Genomic DNA, 21140 nt, shown 5'->3' on the forward strand with positions numbered 1-21140 from the left:
ATTACTCTCGACATTTTTCTTAGCAGAGGCTACTCAATCTGTTTCAGATATTTTACAATCAGAGTTTCCCATGACGCAAGGTAATAAGGTCCTAATTCAGAAACATTGCATTTAATAGCAGGTTTAAAGTCACAAAACGTTACCCCCCAAAATAATATTTTCATAACATCATAGGTTCACATTTTGTCTGAACATAAATGATTACTTCCGCACAATACCTTATAGGGAAGGGCGAGGACCTGTGCATCCAGATCGTACCTCATTGCGTACTTAAATTTGCTCTGTATCTGCATCATATCAACATTAGTCGCGGGGCCAGCATCCGTGAAGAAACGTCTGGGCGCAGTGTTCATTTTATTAAACTGTTTCTGCCACTCTGCTTTGAAGTAGACTGCATTGACTAGCACCATCAGGGTCTGACCACCCAGAACTCCTAAAAGAAAGCACGGACTTAATGTAGTCACATTTTGTTTCCTCCATTCTATGAAATGTCAGCAAAAACCAAAAACTAACTTGCACGAGTCTCTTCTCCGTCCTCCAGTTAGATAATGTGTGCGAGATATTGCTCAGTCTGATTTCTGACAATTCTTCCAACTATATGGTTGGGTCAACTGTGTCACCTCGCAATTTGATATGCTGAAAGGTATCGTAGCTTAGTGTGCTGTGACGATGAATTCACAATCCTGTGTGCGTTTTTTATCTTTTTATTTGCTCATTTTGATCATGTTTGAGGAATACACAAGGCTGAGTAGCTATGGAGGAAGGTTGCGGTTTACCGTGAAGGAAAGTGTATGGGCTGAGTGGCCGTGTAGAGATCCCTGAGTGATCCTAGGAGGTTTGTAACAAACGCTCTGGTGGAAGGGGGCCGAACTCATTGGTGTTGCTGTTCGCGGAATGCGGCTGGTCCCGGCGGAGGTTCGAGTCCTCCTTCGGTCATTGGTGTGTGTGTTTGTCCTTGGGATAATTTAGGTTAAGTGGTGTGTAAGCTTAGGGACTGATGAACTTAGCAGTTAAGTCCCATAAGATTTCACACACACCTGAACAGTTTTTTTTTTTTTTTTTTCGCGGAAGCATCTGTAGAAAGCCCCCGGACTGACATTAGGGCTGCGAATGCGGTTTTCTGCTTTCAAAGCAGTTGCCGACTAGGCCCCAGAGAATTGTCATACGTAAAGAATTCACCTTCCGGTCTACAAAATGGTTCAAATGGCTCCGAGCACTATGGGACTTAACATCTGAGGTCATCAGTCCCCTAGAACTTAGAACTACTTAAACCTAACCAACCTAAGGACATCACACACATCCATGCCCGAGGCAGGATTCGAACCTGCGACGTAGAGGTCGCGCGGTTCCAGACTGAAGCGCCTAGAACCGTTCGGCCACCGCAGCCGCTAGCCTACTGTGGGAAAACTCGTTGCCTTCCCTCCAAAATCCGGTTATCCAATCATGTGAATCTCGTCCGACACCATGATTTGGTGCGGAGGACTTGGCCAATGAGTGGAACCTGGCTGGGAGTCAGTACCAACCTTCTGCATACTACAATGCATTAAGTGAGCCAAGAATGGTAAATTTGTGCAGGGTTCCCGTGTATTCTGGAGAAGAACTCAAGATTATCGCTGGTCACACTGGCAATTCCTGGAGATCTTCCCCTCCGAATTGAATCGTTCGAGATTCAGAGAGGCAGTTGGAAACGAGGATTGCGTTTCGGGACCTGCCGTGGAGAGGACCTCTGGACCTGTCCCAAGGTCGGTGGCAGCTATTCCCGGCCGCCATCTCAGCCATTTTGCATCCGGTGCTGACTGCGTTGGGGCACATGTTCGCTGAGTTCTAAATAAGTTTCGCATTTCGCATTTAGAGATGTCCATTATCTGAGCAGCTCACAATTTGCGGGATTTGCAGCGCAGACTGTGTTGCTTGATTACTTATTTGACGAGTCTTGCACTCGATTACTTTGCAGTTTGCGAGATGTGCAGACTGAGAAAGTTTTCTGCGTTTCCCAAATAGTCTTCCAGTTAAATACGACGCAGCCACGGATATGTCGGGGATAGATTAAGATGTAAATAAGCTTCTAGCGGTGTTCTCCGTTAATGTTCAGAGAACTGATTATTCACGACAGTAACTGCGTAGTATTAATTATCTTTGGTTCATGTAGAACTTTTTTTCACAATAAACTGATATTCTTCAGTGAATCCTTGCTTTGCAGTTATAAACCCGACTACCCTACAACTAATCGTAGGTAGGAAACTCGTAAATAATAAAGACACTTAGTTACTTGCGTAACTAATTTGGTGTCTCACTGTGACGGTATTCTCAGGCTTTGGAGATTTTGATTAATTTGTTTAAATTAATGTACAATGAGCATTGCACCCACTCGCCTAACATCGCTAAAGTCGTAAGTGAAATAGGCAGAGAGCACATACAGCTGCCAAGGCCCAGCGCAATTTCGACATAATGTCTCAGCCGGACGCTATAAGTTTAACACCGTAAAAGGGGTAAATTTCAATGTTTAGAAAGTCACTACTTTTCACCGTTTCCGATAGCTTTCTGATTTCTCCACTGATTATCCTGAGTATGAGTACGCTTCTGGCCATCAAAATTGCAACTGTATGCAGGTGCGTAGAATTTCACCGTAACTGCAGTAATGCCGTCTGACTGTCTCTGAAAGAGTGGTTTTTCAGCGAGCTGTGCTGAACCACCTCGACACAGAAGTCGTTCGACTGTTGCAGTGACCAGCGCGCCCTCCAGGTCTCTGGCCCACTGACAAAACATCTGGTCATGGGCTTCTGTGAGACTGGCCACAGCTGTTGATGAGTTGAAGCAGCGTAGAATGACGTGACCGTTCGTGTCATCTAAGCTCAATTCGACCCAGACCCCAGCTGGGGTTAGAGGCAATCTGCTGTCCAAGACAGCGTTTCTGAGGTTTAATTGTCGCACTCTGTGTGCCAAATCACTTGCAGATTTAAGATCGTACTTTTCATGCTACACAATATGCGCACAACAAGTAATATTTCGTTACTTGTTATCCTTACCAGTGATGTAGTTTCAGTGGCCAATAGTGTATGTGTAACGATTACCTTGGCGTGTCAAAATTTTTTTTCGTTCAGAACACGCCTCAGCCAACCAACATCGTGTCTCTAAGAGTCGTTGCACACTCACTGTACAACAAAAGTACAAAGTTCATCTGTGCTGGGCCCACAGCTTGCATAAAGTCACAATATGACATCTTCTTTGCACTTTTGACAGAATTAGTTGCTAATTGTTTATTTCTTATTGATTACATAAGTTAACGATAAGCTTATTTCGCCGTATCTTCCATTTTTCGCTGACATTACATTTATATAACATTTTATTCTACGTCTATGCGACTATTAATGAAATTGCGTGCATATGGAGTATCGTCTCAGTTGTGTGACTGGATATGTGATTTCCTCTCAGGGAGGTCACAGTTCGTAGTGATAGACGGTGAATCATCGAGTAGAACAGAAGTGATATCTGGCGTTCCGCAAGGTAGTGTCATAGGTCCTCTGCTGTTTCTAATTTACATAAATGATCGAGGTGATAACCTGAGCAGTCCCGTTAGATTGTTTGCAGATGACGCTATGATTTACCGTCAAGTAAAATCATCAGACGATCAATTCCAATTACAAAATGATGTGGAGAGAATTTCTGTATGGTGCGAAAAGTGGCAATTGGCACTGAACAAAGAAAAGTGCGAGGACATCCACATGGGTATTAAAAGACATCGATAAATTTTGGGTATACGATAAATCGTACAAATCTAAGGGCTGTCAATTCGACTGAATACCTAGGAATTACAATTACGAGCAAATTAAATTGGAAAGACCACATAGATAACACTGTGGGAAAGGCGAAACAAAGACTGTGCTTTGTCGGCAGAATACTTAGAAGATGCGCAAACCCACTAAAGAGACAGCCTACATTACACTCGTCCGTCCTCTGCTGGAATATTGCTGCGCGGTGTGGGGTTCTTACCAGGTAAGACTGACGGAGGACATCGAAAAAGTGCAAAGAGGGGCAGCTCGTTTGGTGTTATCGCCCAATAGGGGTGAGAGCGTCACTGATATGATACGCGAGTTGGGTGGCAGTCACTGAGACAAAGGCGGTTTTCTTTGCGGCGAGATCTATTTACGGAATTTCAATCACCAACTTTGTCTTCCGAATGCGAAAATATTTTGTCGACATCCACCTACGTAGGGATAAATGATCATTATAATAAAATAAGAGAAATCAGAGCTTGAACGGAAAGATTTAGGTGTTCATTTTTCCCACGCGCTATTCGAGAGTGGAATGGTAGAGAAGTAGTATGGAAATGGTTCGATGAACCCTCTGCCAGGCAGTTAAGTGTGAATTGCAGAGTAACCATGCAGATGTAGATGTAGATATATGTAGCAGGAATATAAGGTTTTATCTTATCTTATAGTTACGTCTAGATCGAGTGAGTCCATAAATCGTCTTAGAACATAAATTCTCTTAGATATAGAAATTAAATACGTGACTGATGTTAGAAGCATATTACATGAATGATTTGGATGTGTGTTTCGATCCAACCGCCCTAACTCTAGCGGCTGCTGGAGGAATACAAACCACGACCGTTTTAATAAGATAAAATGTCCATCGAGTGATAGTGACAGGCTCACCTGCCATGGATACTCACCGAAATCGAGCACCCCAGTGCTGAGAGGCATCTACATTACCTGACTGATCCCTAGTGGCATAGCATCCAACAGCTGAGGGATAACATCGCCGAGGAAAGAATCGCTGGGGGTGGGGGGTGGAGGGGGGAGTTGGGGGGCGATCAGAGGGCCTTCTCATTAAGTCTGAGAACAGGTTTCGGGCGCAATCTGAGGCTGAAGAAGTCCACGAGCCATGCACAGTCGCTCGGTCTGTGGCAAAGGAAGCCTCTCGGTCCTCAAGATCTGAGCATTTACAGAGGGTGGGATTGCTGGTAGTTGAGAGCTAGAGCGTTTAGGCAGATAATGGGGCCCATAAGGGACATGTCTACCAAGGAGGGGAAGGAATCTAGTGTGCAGTCTGTGTTCATTCCGGAGGAAGTCATTCCAGACGTGGAATGGTTGCGTCTGGATGCCGTGAAGAGCACAAGGCGCAGCCAGCTCACATGGTGGCTCATATCGGATATAACGATGTTAACAAAGTGTGTCGCTTTGAATAGGAAGAGATTCTCTCTGGTGTCAGGTGGCTAGATGAAGTGGTAAATACTGCCAGTCTCGCTTGCGAGATGAAGGCAGAGCTCACCACCCATAGCATCGTCGACAGGACCAGCTGTGGAACTTGTAGAGCCGAGTGTGGGATCTCTGAATCAGTGGCTCAGAGGGTTCTGCCACCATGTCCTCGACTTGCGCCATTGTGTGGTGGGTTTCCATGTTCCGTTTAGTATATTAGGGCCAAATACACAGAGGAAGTGGTTGTTACACGGTAGTGGGGGCTGTGTGAAGGTGACTTGCACCGTAGGGTGATGGGCTTGTATTTTCTCTTAATAGGTCAGGGGTTCACTACACAGGGGAAGCGGAAACATGGGTAGTCATGAATGTTGTAATTACGTTTATGTCTTATTTCTTAATGAGGGTTATCTTCCTATCTTCCTTAGTTTTTCGTTCAACACCAGTGATCATAGATGCTATAATAGAATAGCTGATTTTCAATGTATAAATGGCAGTTTCGCCACAGACAGACTTTTCGATCGTATACTGTAAGAACTCAACAAATCTTTTATATATTACATTGGAATTGTTTTTCACTCATAAGAGGAAGACGCAGGCACGGTTCGAAAATGAACGGACTCATTCGAAATTGTTTTTGTTGTTGTGGTCTTTAGTCCTGAGACTGGTTTCATGCAGCTCTCCATGCTACCCTATCCTGTGCAAGCTTCTTCATACCCAGTACCTACTGCAACCTACATCCTTCTGAATCTGCTTAGTGTACTCATCTCTTGGTCCCCCTATACGATTTTTACCCTCCACGCTGCCCTCCAACACTAAATTGGTGATCCCTCGATGTCTCAGAACATGTCCTACCAACCGAGCCCTTCTTTTTGTCACGTTGTGCCACAAACTTCTCTTCTCCCCAATTCTATCCAATACTTCACCATTAGTTACGTGATCTACCCATCTAATCTTCAGAATTCTTCTGTAGCACCACATTTCGAAAGCTTCTATTCTCTTCTTGTCCAAACTACTTATCGTCCATGTTTCACTTCCATACATGGCTACACTCCATACAAATACTTTCAGAAACGACTTCCTCACACTTAAATCTATACTCCATGTTAACAAATTTCTCTTCTTCAGAAACGCTGTCCTTGCCATTGCCAGTCTACATTTTATATCTTCTCTACTTCGACCATCATCAGTTATTTTGCTCCCCAAATAGCAAAACTCCTTTACTACTTTAAGTGTCTCATTTCCTAATTTAATTCCCTCAGCATCACCTGACTTAATTCGACCACATTCCATTATCCTCGTTTTGCATTTGTTGATGTTCATCTTATATCCACCTTTCAAGACACTGTCCATTCCGTTCAACTGCTCTTCCAAGTCCTTTGCTGCCTCAGAATTACAATGTCATCGGCGAACCTCAAAGTTTCTGTTTCTTCTCCATGGATTATAATACCTACAAATTTTTCTTTTGTTTCCTTTACTGCTTGCTCAATATACAGATTGAATAACATCGGGGAGAGGCTACAACTCTGTCTCACTCCCTTCCCAACCACTGCTTCCCTTTCATGTCCCTCGACTCTTATAACTGCCATCTGTTTTCTGTAAAAATTGTAAATAGCCTTTTGCTCCCTGTATTTTACCCCTGCCACCTTTAGAATTTGAAAGAGTATTCCAGTCAACATTGTCAAAAGCTTTCTCTAAGTCTACAAAGGCTAGAAACGTAGGTTTGCTTTTCCTCAATTTTTCTTCTAGGGTAAGTCGTAAGGTCAGTATTGCCTCACGTGTTCCAACATTTCTACGGAATCCAAACTGATCTTCCCCGAGGTCAGCTTATACCAGATTTTCCATTCGTCTGTAAAGAATTCGCGTTAGTATTTTGCAGCTGTGACTTATTAAAATGATAGTTCGGTAATTTTCACATCTGTTAACATCTGCTTTCTTTGGGATTGGAATTATTATATGCTTCTTGAAGTCTGAGGGTATTTCGCCTGTCTCATACATCTTGCTCACCAGATGGTAGAGTTTTGTCAGGACTGGCTCTCCAAAGGCCGTCAGTAGTTCTAATGGAATGTTGTCTACTCCCAGGGCCTTGTTTCGACTTAGGTTTTTCAGTGCGCTATCAAACTCTTCGCGCAGTATCGTATCTCCCATTTCATCTTCATCTACATCTTCTTCCATTTCCATAATATTGTCCTCAAGTACATCGCCCTTGTATAGACCCTCTATATACTCCTTCCACCTTTCTGCTTTCCCTTCTTTGCTTAGAACTGGGTTTCCATCTGAGCTCTTGATATTCATACAAGTGGTTCTCTTTTCTCCAAAGGTCTCTTTAATTTTCCTGTAGGCTGTATCTATCTTACCCCTAGTGAGATAAGCCTCTACATCCTTACATTTGTCCTCTAGCCATGCCTGCTTAGCCATTTTGCACTTCCTGTCGATCTCATTTTTGAGACGTTTGTATTCCTTTTTGCCTGCTTCATTTACTGCATTTTTATATTTTCTCCTTTCATCGATTAAGTTCAATATTTCTTTTGTTACCCAAGGAGTTCTACTAGCCCTCGTCCTTTTACCAATTTGATCCTCTGCTGCCTTGACTACTTCGTCCCTCAGAGCTACCCATTCTTCTTCTACTGTTTTTCTTTCCCCCAGTCCTGTCAATTGTTCCCTTATGCTCTCCCTGAAACTCTGTACAACCTCTGGTTCTTTCAGTTTATCCAGGTCCCATTTCCTTAAATTCCCACCTTTTTGCAATTTCTTCAGTTTTAATCTACAGTTCATAACCAATAGATTGTGGTCAGAGTCCACATCTGCCCCTGGAAATGTCTTACAATTTAAAACCTGGTTCCTAAATCTCGGTTTTACCATTATATAATCTATCTGAAATCTGTCAGTATCTCCAGACTTCTTCCATGTATACAACTTTCTTTTATGATTCTTGAACCAAGTGTTAGCTATGATTAAGGTGTGCTCTGCGCAAAATTCTACCAGGCGGCTTCCTCTTTCATTTCTTAGCCCCAATCCATATTCACCTACTATGTTTCCTTCTCTCCCTTTTCCTACTCTCGAATTTCAGTCACCCATGACTATTAAATTTTCGTCTCCCTTCACTAACTGAATAATTTCTTTTATCTCATCATACATTTCTTCAATTTCTGCATCATCTGCAGAGCTAGTTGGCATATAAACTTTTACTACTGTAGTAGGCATGGGCTTTGTGTCTATCTGGCCACAATAATGCGTTCACTATGCTGTTTGTAGTAGCTTACTCGCACTCCTATTTTTTATTCATTACTAAACCTACTCCTGCATTACCCCTATTTGATTTTGTGTTTATAACCCTGTATTCACCTGACCAAAAGTCTTGTTACTCCTGCCACCGAACTTCACTAATTCCCACTATATCTAACTTTAACCTATCCATTTCCCTTTTTAAATTTTCTCATCTACCTGCCCGGTTAAGGGATCTGACGTTCCACGCTCCGATCCGTAGAATGCCAGTTTTCTTTTTCCTGATAACGACGTCCTCCTGAGTAGTCCCCGCCCGGAGATCCGAATGGGGGACTATTTTACCTCCGTAATATTTTATCCAAGAGGACGCCATCATCATTTATCCATACATTCAAAATTTAGCAGCATTAAAGAATATTTATGCAACTATGGCAGGAAGTAAATAAATAGCAAGATAGAATGTTTCATGAGTACAGCGAGCCATCTGGAATAGTTCATATTACACGAAACACAAATAGTGGTGTGAGGCACAAATTGGCTGTTCTGCAGTAAAGCTTAGATAATCAGCATTTAAGTTTCAGTTTAATTCGACTCTCATCTGTTAAAAATAATATGCGGGGTGTTGGAGACCAAATTTTGAAGTATACTTTAGTTAACTGCAAATAGAGCTAAGTCTCCACAAGTTGTGTCTCTTACCTGCAGGGATTAAGTTTTGTATCTTATCATGTGTCTTCTTTGCGACCCAGTCATTTATCGTTTTCCTTGCTACGTCTGATTGATGAAAATTCACTTGTTCGACTCCCGCTATAAATTTATCTGCAGATTGTAGAAATTCTTTCCGTAGTTCAAAACCAGTCTTCAGAAATATTCTATTAGCTATGTCGAGCAGTATGTCATCGGATGCCTGAAAAAGTGTATTCTCAGGGTAATACTGACATAAAATTAATAAACTCTAAAATTTGCGCATAACATTTACAAGGACAGACATGTCGTGAGGTTACACATTTTTGTTTAACATTTGGTAACTGCTCACAAGGAAAAAGTGGTACTATTGCTGCATACAACATCTTTAAAAATGTACAGACAGAATTCTCCTGAAAATGACACTCACTATAAGGTGCTAATAAAATGCGGGATCAACAGAAGGTACTTGTTAGGAGCAAAGAAAAAGAATAATAAGTAGAAAACAATATGGAACCAGTGTGTGCTACGAAACGTGCAATATCTGACATGAAATTCACATGGAGCAAAATTAATTAATGTTTTAATGAATTAAGGATGGGTACACCTTCCTGCAAGTACACAATTTATTGTTTTGTTTTACCATTCAAAAATGTTTCACGACAGATGTGGCATCCTAAGAGGATTTTTCTTTTTTTTCTGAAGTAGATGCATACAGGTTATTTTTATTTTAAGGAATATGATACATCAGATTCTGTTGTCGTTTAACTTGTGTGTGCACTTTATGTTTTATTTTACAATGTGTGCAAGCTTTGGCCGTCAACCAAAATCAGTTACAGGTCGAAGTTAGGACACCACGTCACCTGCAAATATGAGGGATGTTATAAAATCTACACAGATTTTTTAACATCCTTCATGTTTGTAGATGACGTGGTGTCCTAACTTAGACCTATGGCTGTACTGATTTTTTAACATCCCTCACGTTTGCAGATGACATGGCGTACTAACTTTGACATGTTTTTAATTTTGGTTAACAGCCACAGGACGCGTGCAGTGTAAAATAAAACGTAAAGCGCACATACTATTTAAAAGACAACCGAATCTGATGTATCATATTCCTTAACCTAAAAGTAAGCTCTATTTATGCGTTTCAGGATAATAATAAAAAACCCACTGGGGATATCACAATTGTGGTGAAACATGTTTGGTTGTTAAAGGCAAACAATAACCTGTGTACTTGTAAAAAGGTGGACCCAACCTTAATTCATTATTATTTTTCTGCAAGTACGGGAATTGAGATCAAAACTTCAATATGATGATTACTATTCGTCATATTTCAACTAAGTTGACCAAAGCCAAATGATATGAAAGCATTCATGAGTAGCAACAATTAGAATATGCTGCTCTGTGTGTATGTCCATAGCAGTTGTGTGTTGTAGATGAATTTCAATCAGTTTGTGCGATTTTCTAAGAAGTGTCCCGTGAAGTTCTTCACACCTTAGTTTGAGCATTCGCTCCCACACCCGGGTTCCCGGGTTCGATTCCCGGCGGGGTCAGTGATTTCCTCTGCCTCGTGATGGCTGGGTGTTGTGTGCTGTCCTTAGGTTAGTTAGGTTTAAGTAGTTCTAAGTTCTAGGGGACTGATGACGATAGATGTTAATTCCCATAGTGCTCAGAGCCATTTGAACCATTTGAGCATTCGCAAGATCACATATTCCAGAGTTTCTATGGCACAATTCAACCCGAGAGATGATGCTCGAACCATTGCTCTAGTCACCTATATACACACTAGAGGTCCGTAGGATAGTTTCAAAAGTGCTTTATCATTGCGTGGGGAGCATGGGAGCACTCTACAAACGACTGGAAAGCAGCGGAATAAGGCACGTGGCCCGTTCGCCATAGAATAAAAAAGTATTACTCAGTCAGCAGTTCTTCATTATCCACTCTTCCCACCTAATGTATAGAATTCTGCTACACCAACACATTCTGAAGACTGTACTCTCGTCTTCTTAATAATATTTATCGGACGCGTTTCAATACGATTTAAGGCTGCACTCCAGAAGTCAACTTAGCTGAAGTCTTAAACTGAAACAATTCCGTAATAATGACGATTCACAGGTATTTGCAAATACCGGCTGCACTGCGTTTCTGTAGACATTGCACTTTCGAAGGAGATGCACACATATTTCAGTAATACATTGAGGTGACAAAAGTCATGGGTCAGCGCCTAATATCGTATCAAATCTCCTCTTACCGTGGGCAGTGCAGCAACTCAACATGGCATGGACTCAATACGTCGTTGGAAGTCTCCTGCAGAAATATTCAGCCATACTGCCTCTCTAGCCGTCCATAACAGCCAAAGTATTGCCAGTGCATGATTTTGTGTACCAACTGACCTCTCGATTACGTACCACAAATGTTCCATAGGATTCACGTCTGGCGATCTGGATTGCCAAATCTTGCGCTCGAATTGTCCAAGATGGCGCATTGTCATCCATAAAAATTCTATCGCTGAATGGCTGCAGATGATCACCAAGTAGCTGAACATAACCATTTTCAGTCAATTATCGGTTCAGTTGGGTCAAAGTACGCAGTCTATTCTATGTAAACACAACCCACACTGCCGGCCGGGGTGGCCGAGCGGTTCTAGGCGCTACAGTCTGGCACCGCGCGACTGCTACGGTCGCAGGTTCGAATCCTGCCTCGGGCATGGATGTGTGTGATGTCCTTAGGTTAGTTAGGTTTAAGTAGTTCTAAGTTCTAGGGGACTGATGACCTCACATGTTACGTCCCTTAGTGCTCAGAGCCATTTGAACCATTTTTCCAACGGCCAACGGCCTTGCCGCAGTGGTAACGCCGGTTCCCGTCATATCACTGAAGTTAAGCACTGTCTGGCTGGGCTAGCACTTGGATGGGTGACCATCCGGTCTGCCGAGCGCTGCTGACAAGCGGGGTGCACTCAGCCCTTGTGAGACAAACTGAGGAGCTACTTGATTGAGAAGTAGCGGCTCCGGCCTAGGAAACTGACATACGGCCGGAAGAGCGGTGTGCTGACCACATGCTCCTCCATAACCGCATCCAGTGACGCCTATAGGCTGAGAATGACATGGCGGCCGGTCGGTACCGTTCGGCCTTCATGGACTCTTTGATAGGAGTTTAGTGTCCAACGGATATGGTCACGAGCACAAGAGAAGTTCTGCAGGCGATGTTGTGCTGTTAGCAAAGGCACTTGCGTCCGTCGTCTGCTGCCACAGCCCATTAACGCCAATTTCGCCGCACTGTCCTAACGGATACGTTCGTCGTACGTCCCACGTTGATTTCTGGTGCTAATTCACGCAGTATTGCTTTTCTTTTAGCACTGACAACCCAACGGAAACTCGCTGTTCTCGATTGTTAAGTGAAGGCTGTCGGCCACTGCGTTGTCCGTGGTGAGACATAATTGTATGGTGTCAGGCAAATCCAACACCTTCCATGAAAACCCTGACATGATAAGCAAATCCAGTAGTATGTCACATAGCTCCAAATAAATCGTGACATTAAATCACCCAAAGTACTACGAGTAACGAGTGAGCAAATTGAATACTACAGACTAACACAAGAATGCCTAAATGCAGGTCATACCTTCCCACCGTGAGACAGACGCAGTTCCGAGGGGAGAAACGAGAACAGAAGCCGAGAGCAGAACCGTGTTAAGCTAGAAGGCCCTACAATACGGTACGGACTGGACACCCACGTCGCCAGCTAACCACTAGGACCACCCCAGCTGCAAGTTTTAGAGTGAGACTTTTTCACGTCTCTGTTACGTCAGGACCACCCCCCCCCCCCCCAGCCCATGTTAAAAGCTAGAGCTCTCCAGAAGAACAGTATAGATCTTACGATAACACAAAAAGGGCCACACCACCCGCAAGTTTTAGCGTGAGACTTTTTCGCGTCCCTGTTACGTTAGGACCACCCCCCAGCCCATGTTAAAAGATAGAGCCCTCCAGAAGAACAGTATAGATCTTACGATAACGCTAAAAGGACCACACCAGCTGCAAGTTTTAGCGTGAGACTTTTTCGCGTCTCTGTTACGTTGCAAACTTTTAAGAACATTGCCCCACCACGAAAAGTATAACGTTTCTCATTGGATAGACAGAATTTTTGTAGGCGGAGCTTAAGGTTAACATTGAGACCCTGATTGGTCACATAAAAACACAGCCAGATAGTTTTTTTTTAAACCAACTTCGGTAAATTGTATTAAGGAGAAGTTAGAAGGGAGTTGCTTCAGAGACAGCGAGGTGAGCGAAGCTGCGCTGCCCACCGCCCCCTGACGAACACCGAAAAGGTAATGAACGCACGCGATGCTGCATAACAGCGCATAAAGCTTCACTCAGAACTGCAGAAGTCTCATCTGTTACACCCCCTTTTTGCGTAATACTAGTGTCGATCGTCAATTGAAGCTCATGGTGTTCACATTTGCCACTTGATGTAAAAATTTGAAATGCGATGATTTTTCTGTTATATAGTTATTCAGAAGCCACATCAGCCACTGTAATTTACGACAAGTTAGATAAGTAATTAAAGATAATTGAGGGTCACTGTAGACCATTTTGATAGTTTTCTCTTTTGTGAAACTTAATTTAAACCTAGATTATAGATGTGATATGGCATAGAACTTGGAAACCCATTCAGGGAATATTCGTTCACATTTTTGCTGAACGCAGTTGGTTTTTACCATCCTGTATTAAAACATTTCCTTTTATCAATAGTGCAATTTATAAACAATGTTTTGTGAGTAGAATAAAATTTCCAATGGTAAACTTAACTGCTTTTTCGACGTTATTTTACCAGCTAACTAAAAATAGGGAAGCCTTGAACCCCTTCCACTTAATTTGGTTAGTATTAAGATTCATTTACAGGGAGTGCAGTGGAGCTGACGCTGATATCATTAAGTATTTGGTTATATCATCGCTAGTCTCACTGAACTCTTCTGAATTCTACATGTCATGTGTGGTCTGACGTCTCCTTACCAGTAACAGGTCCCAGGTTCAAACTAGTCAATTCCCTAAAAAACTCGCTCAGAGCGTCGTTGTGCGAAAGTGGTAGGGAGACCGATATAGAACAAACAGACACCACGCAGAATGTTAGATAATGCCTGAAATTTGGTATTCTCGGCACACTGTCGACACTGTGGATATATGAATATTGACTTCTCGCATTCAAAATCTTAATTCCCATCGAACGGTCATAATCACGTCGCAGAACTTTTCACGCGAATTATCCGAATACAAATGACAGCTCCACCAATGCACTGCCCTCTTATAGCTTGCCTACGCGTTGCTATCGCCATCTGTATATGCACGTATCGCTATCCCATGACATTTATCACCTCTGTGTAAGACACCCAAGGAAACTGTGACGAAGGTGAACGTGAGGCAAGTACCTCTTGTATAACATCAGGCACGTGCGCAGACCTTTTGGTTGATCAAGCAGTGTGGAATCAAGAACCAAAGACATTCTTTGCAGAAAGTAGGGTACAGAAGGAAAATTTGACCAATTAAATTCCATAATCTGAAGCAAGAAGGTTTGTCAAACTCAAAAGTCACAGCTTCACCCTCCATTGCCGGTGGTGAACTGGAGCCGAGCTCGCGCCCGCAGACTATATGTACCTGGCGCGCCAACGTCCGAGGGCTTCTCCGCGGTCATTTCCGGTGCGGTTCTCCTCCTTGCTACCTGCGACGGTCGTTCGCTGCAGTACGGGAAGCCAGGATCCGTTTACCTTAAGGCCTTCCTCTTTCTTGTTGAAACTGTTTGCGTGTTTTTGTATTTCTACAGCTTCTCTGAACAAGCGCGTGTGGTAGTGCTTCTCTACAGCCAGAATTTCCGTGTCGGCGAATTTTATTACGTGGTCGGTCTCACTCAATGCGTGCTCTGCCACGGCCGATTTCTCCACCTTGTAACCTCCCCAGAGAAATTTGAAAGACAATATTTAAATGTTAACGAGAATAAAACCTAGTGTAACCTCCCTGCAATTTAAATAATTTATCGACAATGACAATTAAATGAAAAATAGCAATCTGAGCCATGTGTAAGCTCCCCACAAAAATAAAAGTCAATCCAATAAAAATGAAAACTGAGTGACAATGAATACGCAAATAGACCGAAATGTCGATCTTAGGCCCGGTTCTTACCTCAGTAAAATTGCATCTGCTCTTATTTTTCGCCATAGCTTGGAGGAAATGCATCGCAAAAATTCTTTGAACTTGAGTAATTTTTTCTCTTTAAGGAAATGCATGGGAAATTTTCTTTCAATAAAATGTTTTTGTTAAATTGCTTGGTTTGAAAACAAAATTATTATTGGGGCGATTCTTGAACAAATTAATTACAGTTAAGATACATTACATTCTCAGATGTGCGCAATGCTGCTTCATTACCTTATTTAAAAGATATACCTCGTCCCGAATCTTGACCAGAGCGCCATGTCGACCCCCGCCGATTCCTCACACACAACTCCGACTGTCTCTCGCGCGCTACTAGCACTGACCGAGTGCAACAAGCAACTGCTACTACTGACTCCCTACATGCAACTGAACTCTCGCGCGGTCAAGCGCAGACTAGCAACGATAAATAACTCTCTGGTCAGAGATTCTGTCATGCCTCGCCATCGCTGTACTAAATACATACGCGTTTCAACCTGCCCCAACCTGCAATGTCGCTTATGCTCTTTGATCCTGGTGTTAATTGATTGAATGGAGGGTGAAACTTTGACAATGCCAGCCACTCGTACTGGCGAAACGTCAGTAAAATCATTAGATAAACGTCGGCGGAAGAACCCGGGACAGAAGCCAATAGTCAGTTTGTCAACAATTGGCACCGAAAGCGTTAACAATTTTGTCGAAAATCACATTTTGTATGGGCCTGCGACACATAAAACATGTGAGAAGAAGTACCCGCTTTGCAAAAACGGAGACGTCAAACAGTCGAAAAGCACACACACACACACACACACACACACACACACACACACACACACACATACACACACACGCACATCCAGGTGTTCATCAAAGGCGAGCCTGTAATCTCTTCTACGTGACTAACAAAATTAATATACTTATGCTCAATGATGCCCAACGTATCACGCATAAAGGCAGAGAACAGACTAACAAGTTACGCCCAACTACAAGAACATCATATATCGAAAGTAACCAAAGCTATGGATGTTTACAAAACACTAAATAAAATTCAAAACCACGTGTTCAACAGTAAAAATATCGTAGGAATGGATATAAACTAAAGAATAGCGTCAGGGTCAAGTTGTCTGTACTCACTAAGCAACCAACTCAAAAGTAAAGCTTTCTCAATCATCTGCCCCATAGTATTGTACGGTTCAGAAAGTTGGACGCTTACAAAACATGCAAGAGAAAAAGTGAATGTTTTCGAAAGAAAAGTAATGAGAAAAATCTGGGGACCTATGTTGGAGAATGGCCGGCCAAAGTGGCCGTGCGGTTAAAGGCGCTGCAGTCTGGAACCGCAAGACCGCTACGGTCGCAGGTTCGAATCCTGCCTCGGGCATGGATGTTTGTGATGTCCTTAGGTTAGTTAGGTTTAACTAGTTCTAAGTTCTAGGAGACTAATGACCTCAGCAGTTGAGTCCCATACTGCTCAGAGCCATTTGAACCATTTTTTGTTGGAGAATGGCGTGTGGAGAATTCGAAAGAACAATGAAACTTATCAGTTAATGAAGCAACCGACTATCATCCAGCTGGACATGTGGCTAGAATGGAAAACGACAGAATCACCAAGAAAGCATTTGAAGGAACTGTCCAGACCACAAGACCATTGGGCAGGTCTAGTACAAGGTGGAAATATGGCTTAGAGGACATCGCAGCATTAGTAATTTCCGCAGGGTGGAGAGAGACTGCGAGAGACAGAAGCCGATGGAAGCAATTTTGATGCAGCGCGTGGTCTACAGGGCCTTTCATCGCTAAGGAGAGGAATAAGAAGAAGAAGAAGAAGAAGAAGAATGTGTTACTGTATTTAAACGAACCAGAAGGAGGCCCGTTAACCCAAGGCGTTGACAGTGACATCAATTTGAGGGAATCAACAAGAATCTCTTCCAATAGCCCCGACTATCACAGTGGCCCCAACACGATGAAATCGTACCATAGGGACAAATAACGCAAGCCCTCACTGGCAACGTGGCTGCTGTACAACAAACGAAACATGCCTGGGTTTCCTGTACAAGTGAAGGTTGAATTATCAATCTTTTGACTGGTATGATGCAGCCTTCCAAAAGTTACCCTTCTCTAACGACCTCTCCATCTCAGAGGCGCACTTGCCGCAAACATCCTCCACTATTTGTAGGATATATTCGATTCCCTGTCTTCCCCTACAATCTTTACTCTCTACTGTTCCCCCTAGTACCATGGCGCTTATTACTCGATGTCTTAACAGATATCCTATCATCCTGTCCCTTCTTCTTTTCAATGTGTTCCTCATGTTCCACTCCTCACCGATTCTGACAAGGGAAACTCCCCGTCCCACGACCTTCCCCCTCAGATTTATTGGTAAGATTGCCCAATGGTAGGCCCGTCAAAAACTGAACACAGATCCAAGCATGAAGATAGGAAGAAGGTGTACCGAACTGGATAAAAATGCAAAATAAAAACAGTGAACGGTCCGGGCTTAGCAAGTCCAACAACCAGCGCAGTGCCAGAAGAACGGCGTCGTGTTTAAGTGGTCATGGTGCTGATTACAAAGCGGCCGAGTCGTGTTCAGTAGTCCCTCGTGCCATATTATTTTTTTCGCAACACTATGGACTGCTCGTCCGGTCATTGAAATGATTGGCAATTGTCATACTACACATTGGTTACAGAATATCACTCATGTGGAAAGAATGTGCTGAATAGTGAGAGCAGGCGAGATATCACATTGACATTTCACAGAAATGAACACAACAAATAAACGGGTGTGAACTATGTTACAAGAAAGGAATTCAAGAGTCAAAACTTCCAAAATGGAACGCAACTTCAAAAACATATGTTTCGACAGATCAACTGTTGATTGTGAAACTGTTGCATTCATTTGTTGCAGCTTACGTGACAAACTATTATGCTTTCATCATTTCTTTGGGAATTACCACATTCACATCCATACGAACAACTAAATCTGCCAAGGAGGCATATCTCACTCATTCACCAGGCTTACAGATTAGGTGCGTCGATAAGAGATTCTTGTCACATGACACACATACTGTCAGTAATGCGGTATATGACACATCAGAAGTGATTTCCGCTGGAGGATTCGGTTGACAAATGTTTGCAGCTCCCATTCGAAAGCCACTTCCTTTCGGCTTCTAATGGAATAGTTGCGCTGAATCAATATTTAATATAAGGTCCCCTCCATACACCTCGCTCTTACAAACGGACGTTACACCACGACAGACACACACAAATTTGAATACAGCGAACACCGTAAAATTGGCACGAGGGAGTTTGGAACACCGCTCGCCAGCTTTGTAGCTCAACATCGTGATCACTCCACCATGACGCTGTGGCTCATCCACATTGCTCTATGTAGTACTTCTTTTGCTAGGACCGTTCACTATTTCTGTTTTGATTTTTTTTTCACAGTACAGTACACCTTGTCCTGTGCTTCATATGTATTCAGATTTTGACGAGCTGTCCACTGAGACCTCTTACCACTAAATCTGAGGGTGGGGGGTGATGGTATGTTTCCCTTGTGAAGAGACGCTCCTCACTTCTTATTTTGCTGCTCTACTTAATTTCGAACACCCTCCTATCGTATCACATCCCTAACGCTTAGATTCCCTTCTTTGCCGGTTTTTGCACAGTGAAGATTTATATATGATTGTAGGGTACTTATTTTGGCAGGAAATGCTAGTCTGCTTCTTATATCCTTCTTTCGTCATTCATCACATGTTAATTTTCCTCCAATTCAACACAATTCCTTCGCTTCGACTACCACATGATCCTCGATTTATATGCTGTAGTTAGTGTCATTTATCATGTTCGTTTATATTTCCATTCTTTGATTTACTCCGAATCTACATTCTGTGCTCAGTAGACAGTACAGTCCATCCAACAGACTCTTTAATGCGACAGTGACATAAGCATATCGTTGATATCCTTTCACACAGTATTTTCAATCACACATCCATACACCTTAATTTATTTCCTTTAATTACTTTCTGTATACGTTGACCAGTGAAGAAGAACGACTAAGTGCCAGATATGCGCCATTTTTGTACCTTGATTCACATCAGTACAGCACTCTTCATGTACGTTTTCAGGAATTTCTTTGTCAAGGTCTATATTTGATGCTGGTAGATTTTACTTGACTCTTAGTTATTGTATGTTAGACTGATCAGCAACATGGTTGCGGGAGCTAACAAGTGACAGTTCTTGCTTTTATCTGTCGTTTCTAACTTCAGGATTGTGTGTAAGATATTATTCTAAAATAGGCTGACGGCATTTCTTTGGTGTTATAGGCTCTACACACTAAAATCACAATTATTTAGTTGGCACTTACCACAGTGATTTTACAAATTAAAATATTAATGGAACTGTTGCGGATAACAAATATGGGACATAATCTGCAGAAATGTTCAGCGCAACTGCTACATTAAACTGAAGAGTTACAAAGCTTTTACAACCTCGTCTTTTGTACTCACGTTTAACTCACGCATTGTAGTCTCGATGCCTCTCTCTATGACATCGTCGTTACCATGTAAACGGAGACCCTCTCGGATCTGCCGAGCTCTTTCACCTTTTGCACCGAAATATACTAGTGTAAGTATCACATGTATGCTGAGAGGAGAATAAAAGATGTTTCCCGCGTCCATCGTCTAGAAATGATAGAAAACATTAACATAATTAATACTTATTGGCTTGTATTTAAATCGGAATGCCTAAATTAAAGGACGTTGAATTATTTGACACGGGTTGTTCAAATTATTTTTATTATTTACACTTAATTGCGATTGGCAGTTTCGGTCTCTACATAATAATTCAAACACTCGGAATGCATATCAGTAATCTAAAACCAATACTACAATAGCTATAGGAAAACAAAGACAAAAGCACACAGACCTTACACAAAAATTATGTGATAGCTACACAGTGCCATTGACCGTTCACAATCGTTTTTCATTTAACTGTTATTTACATGACCTTTACTTGGTGTGTGTTGGCAACAACTTACCCTGTTTAAGAAAAATCTAAATGAGGCAGCATAAGAACTTGTTTTATAGCAATGTGTACTGTGTACAGTAGAGGAATCATTCGGAGACTACGACTGCATCGTGGAGACAATCTACTCAGTCATAAACCAGCGTCTGTGAGGTAATGGTTTGTGGACAGTAACATTCCAGAAATGGACTGTCAGCCCAGAGTCTTTATGTCAGCCCAATGGAACGCCTTTGGGATGAATTAGAACGTCGTCTTCTCTCGAGACCCCAGCGTCCAACATCACTACGTTCTCTGGTTTCTGTTCTTGAGGAAGAATCATCTGCCATTCTTCACAGACCTTCAGACACCTTATTGACAGTGTTCCAGGAGGGCACAAGTCTCCAGATAGGCGAATGGTGAATACACCCCATATTAATGTTCACTAATAAGTATCTTCACTCTCTTGATGAGGTTGTGTAAACCAAGATAGAGAGCATGTCGTTCCAGGATTTGGAAGGAATTTCGTGCTGCATTGGTATAGGTGTGGATGGGACAGGTGATGGTTTTATATGTGTGGATGATGGATGCGGCAGTTAATCCCCATGTTTGTCCAGCTAGGAATTTTAAACTATTGTTGGTTTCTTTGGATGGTGATTGGATGAGGACTGCTGGTTAGCAACACACTGTACAGGGCTATTACAAATGATTGAAGCGATTTCATAAATTCACTGTAGCTCCATTCATTGACATATGGTCACGACACACTACAGATACGTAGAAAAACTCATAAAGTTTTGTTCGGCTGAAGCCGCACTTCAGGTTTCTGCCGCCAGAGCGCTCGAGAGCGCAGTGAGACAAAATGGCGACA

General features: G+C 42.5%; 1 protein-coding gene across 1 annotated transcript in view; it reads right to left on the minus strand.

The window, feature by feature from the left end:
• LOC126458532 (serpin B3-like) overlaps positions 1-21140 on the minus strand; it is a 128174-nt gene that overhangs the window by 91444 nt on the left and 15590 nt on the right. Inside the window, exons 3-5 of the mRNA XM_050095639.1 lie at positions 19777-19950; positions 9117-9324; positions 219-433 (exon numbers count right to left, since the gene is read on the minus strand). Of these exons, the coding sequence (XP_049951596.1) occupies positions 219-433; positions 9117-9324; positions 19777-19950 (597 nt within the window). The remainder of the gene's footprint in view (positions 1-218; positions 434-9116; positions 9325-19776; positions 19951-21140) is intronic.

Source organism: Schistocerca serialis, chromosome 2 (assembly GCF_023864345.2).
Source record: "Schistocerca serialis cubense isolate TAMUIC-IGC-003099 chromosome 2, iqSchSeri2.2, whole genome shotgun sequence".
NCBI classification, from domain to species: Eukaryota; Metazoa; Arthropoda; class Insecta; order Orthoptera; family Acrididae; genus Schistocerca; species Schistocerca serialis.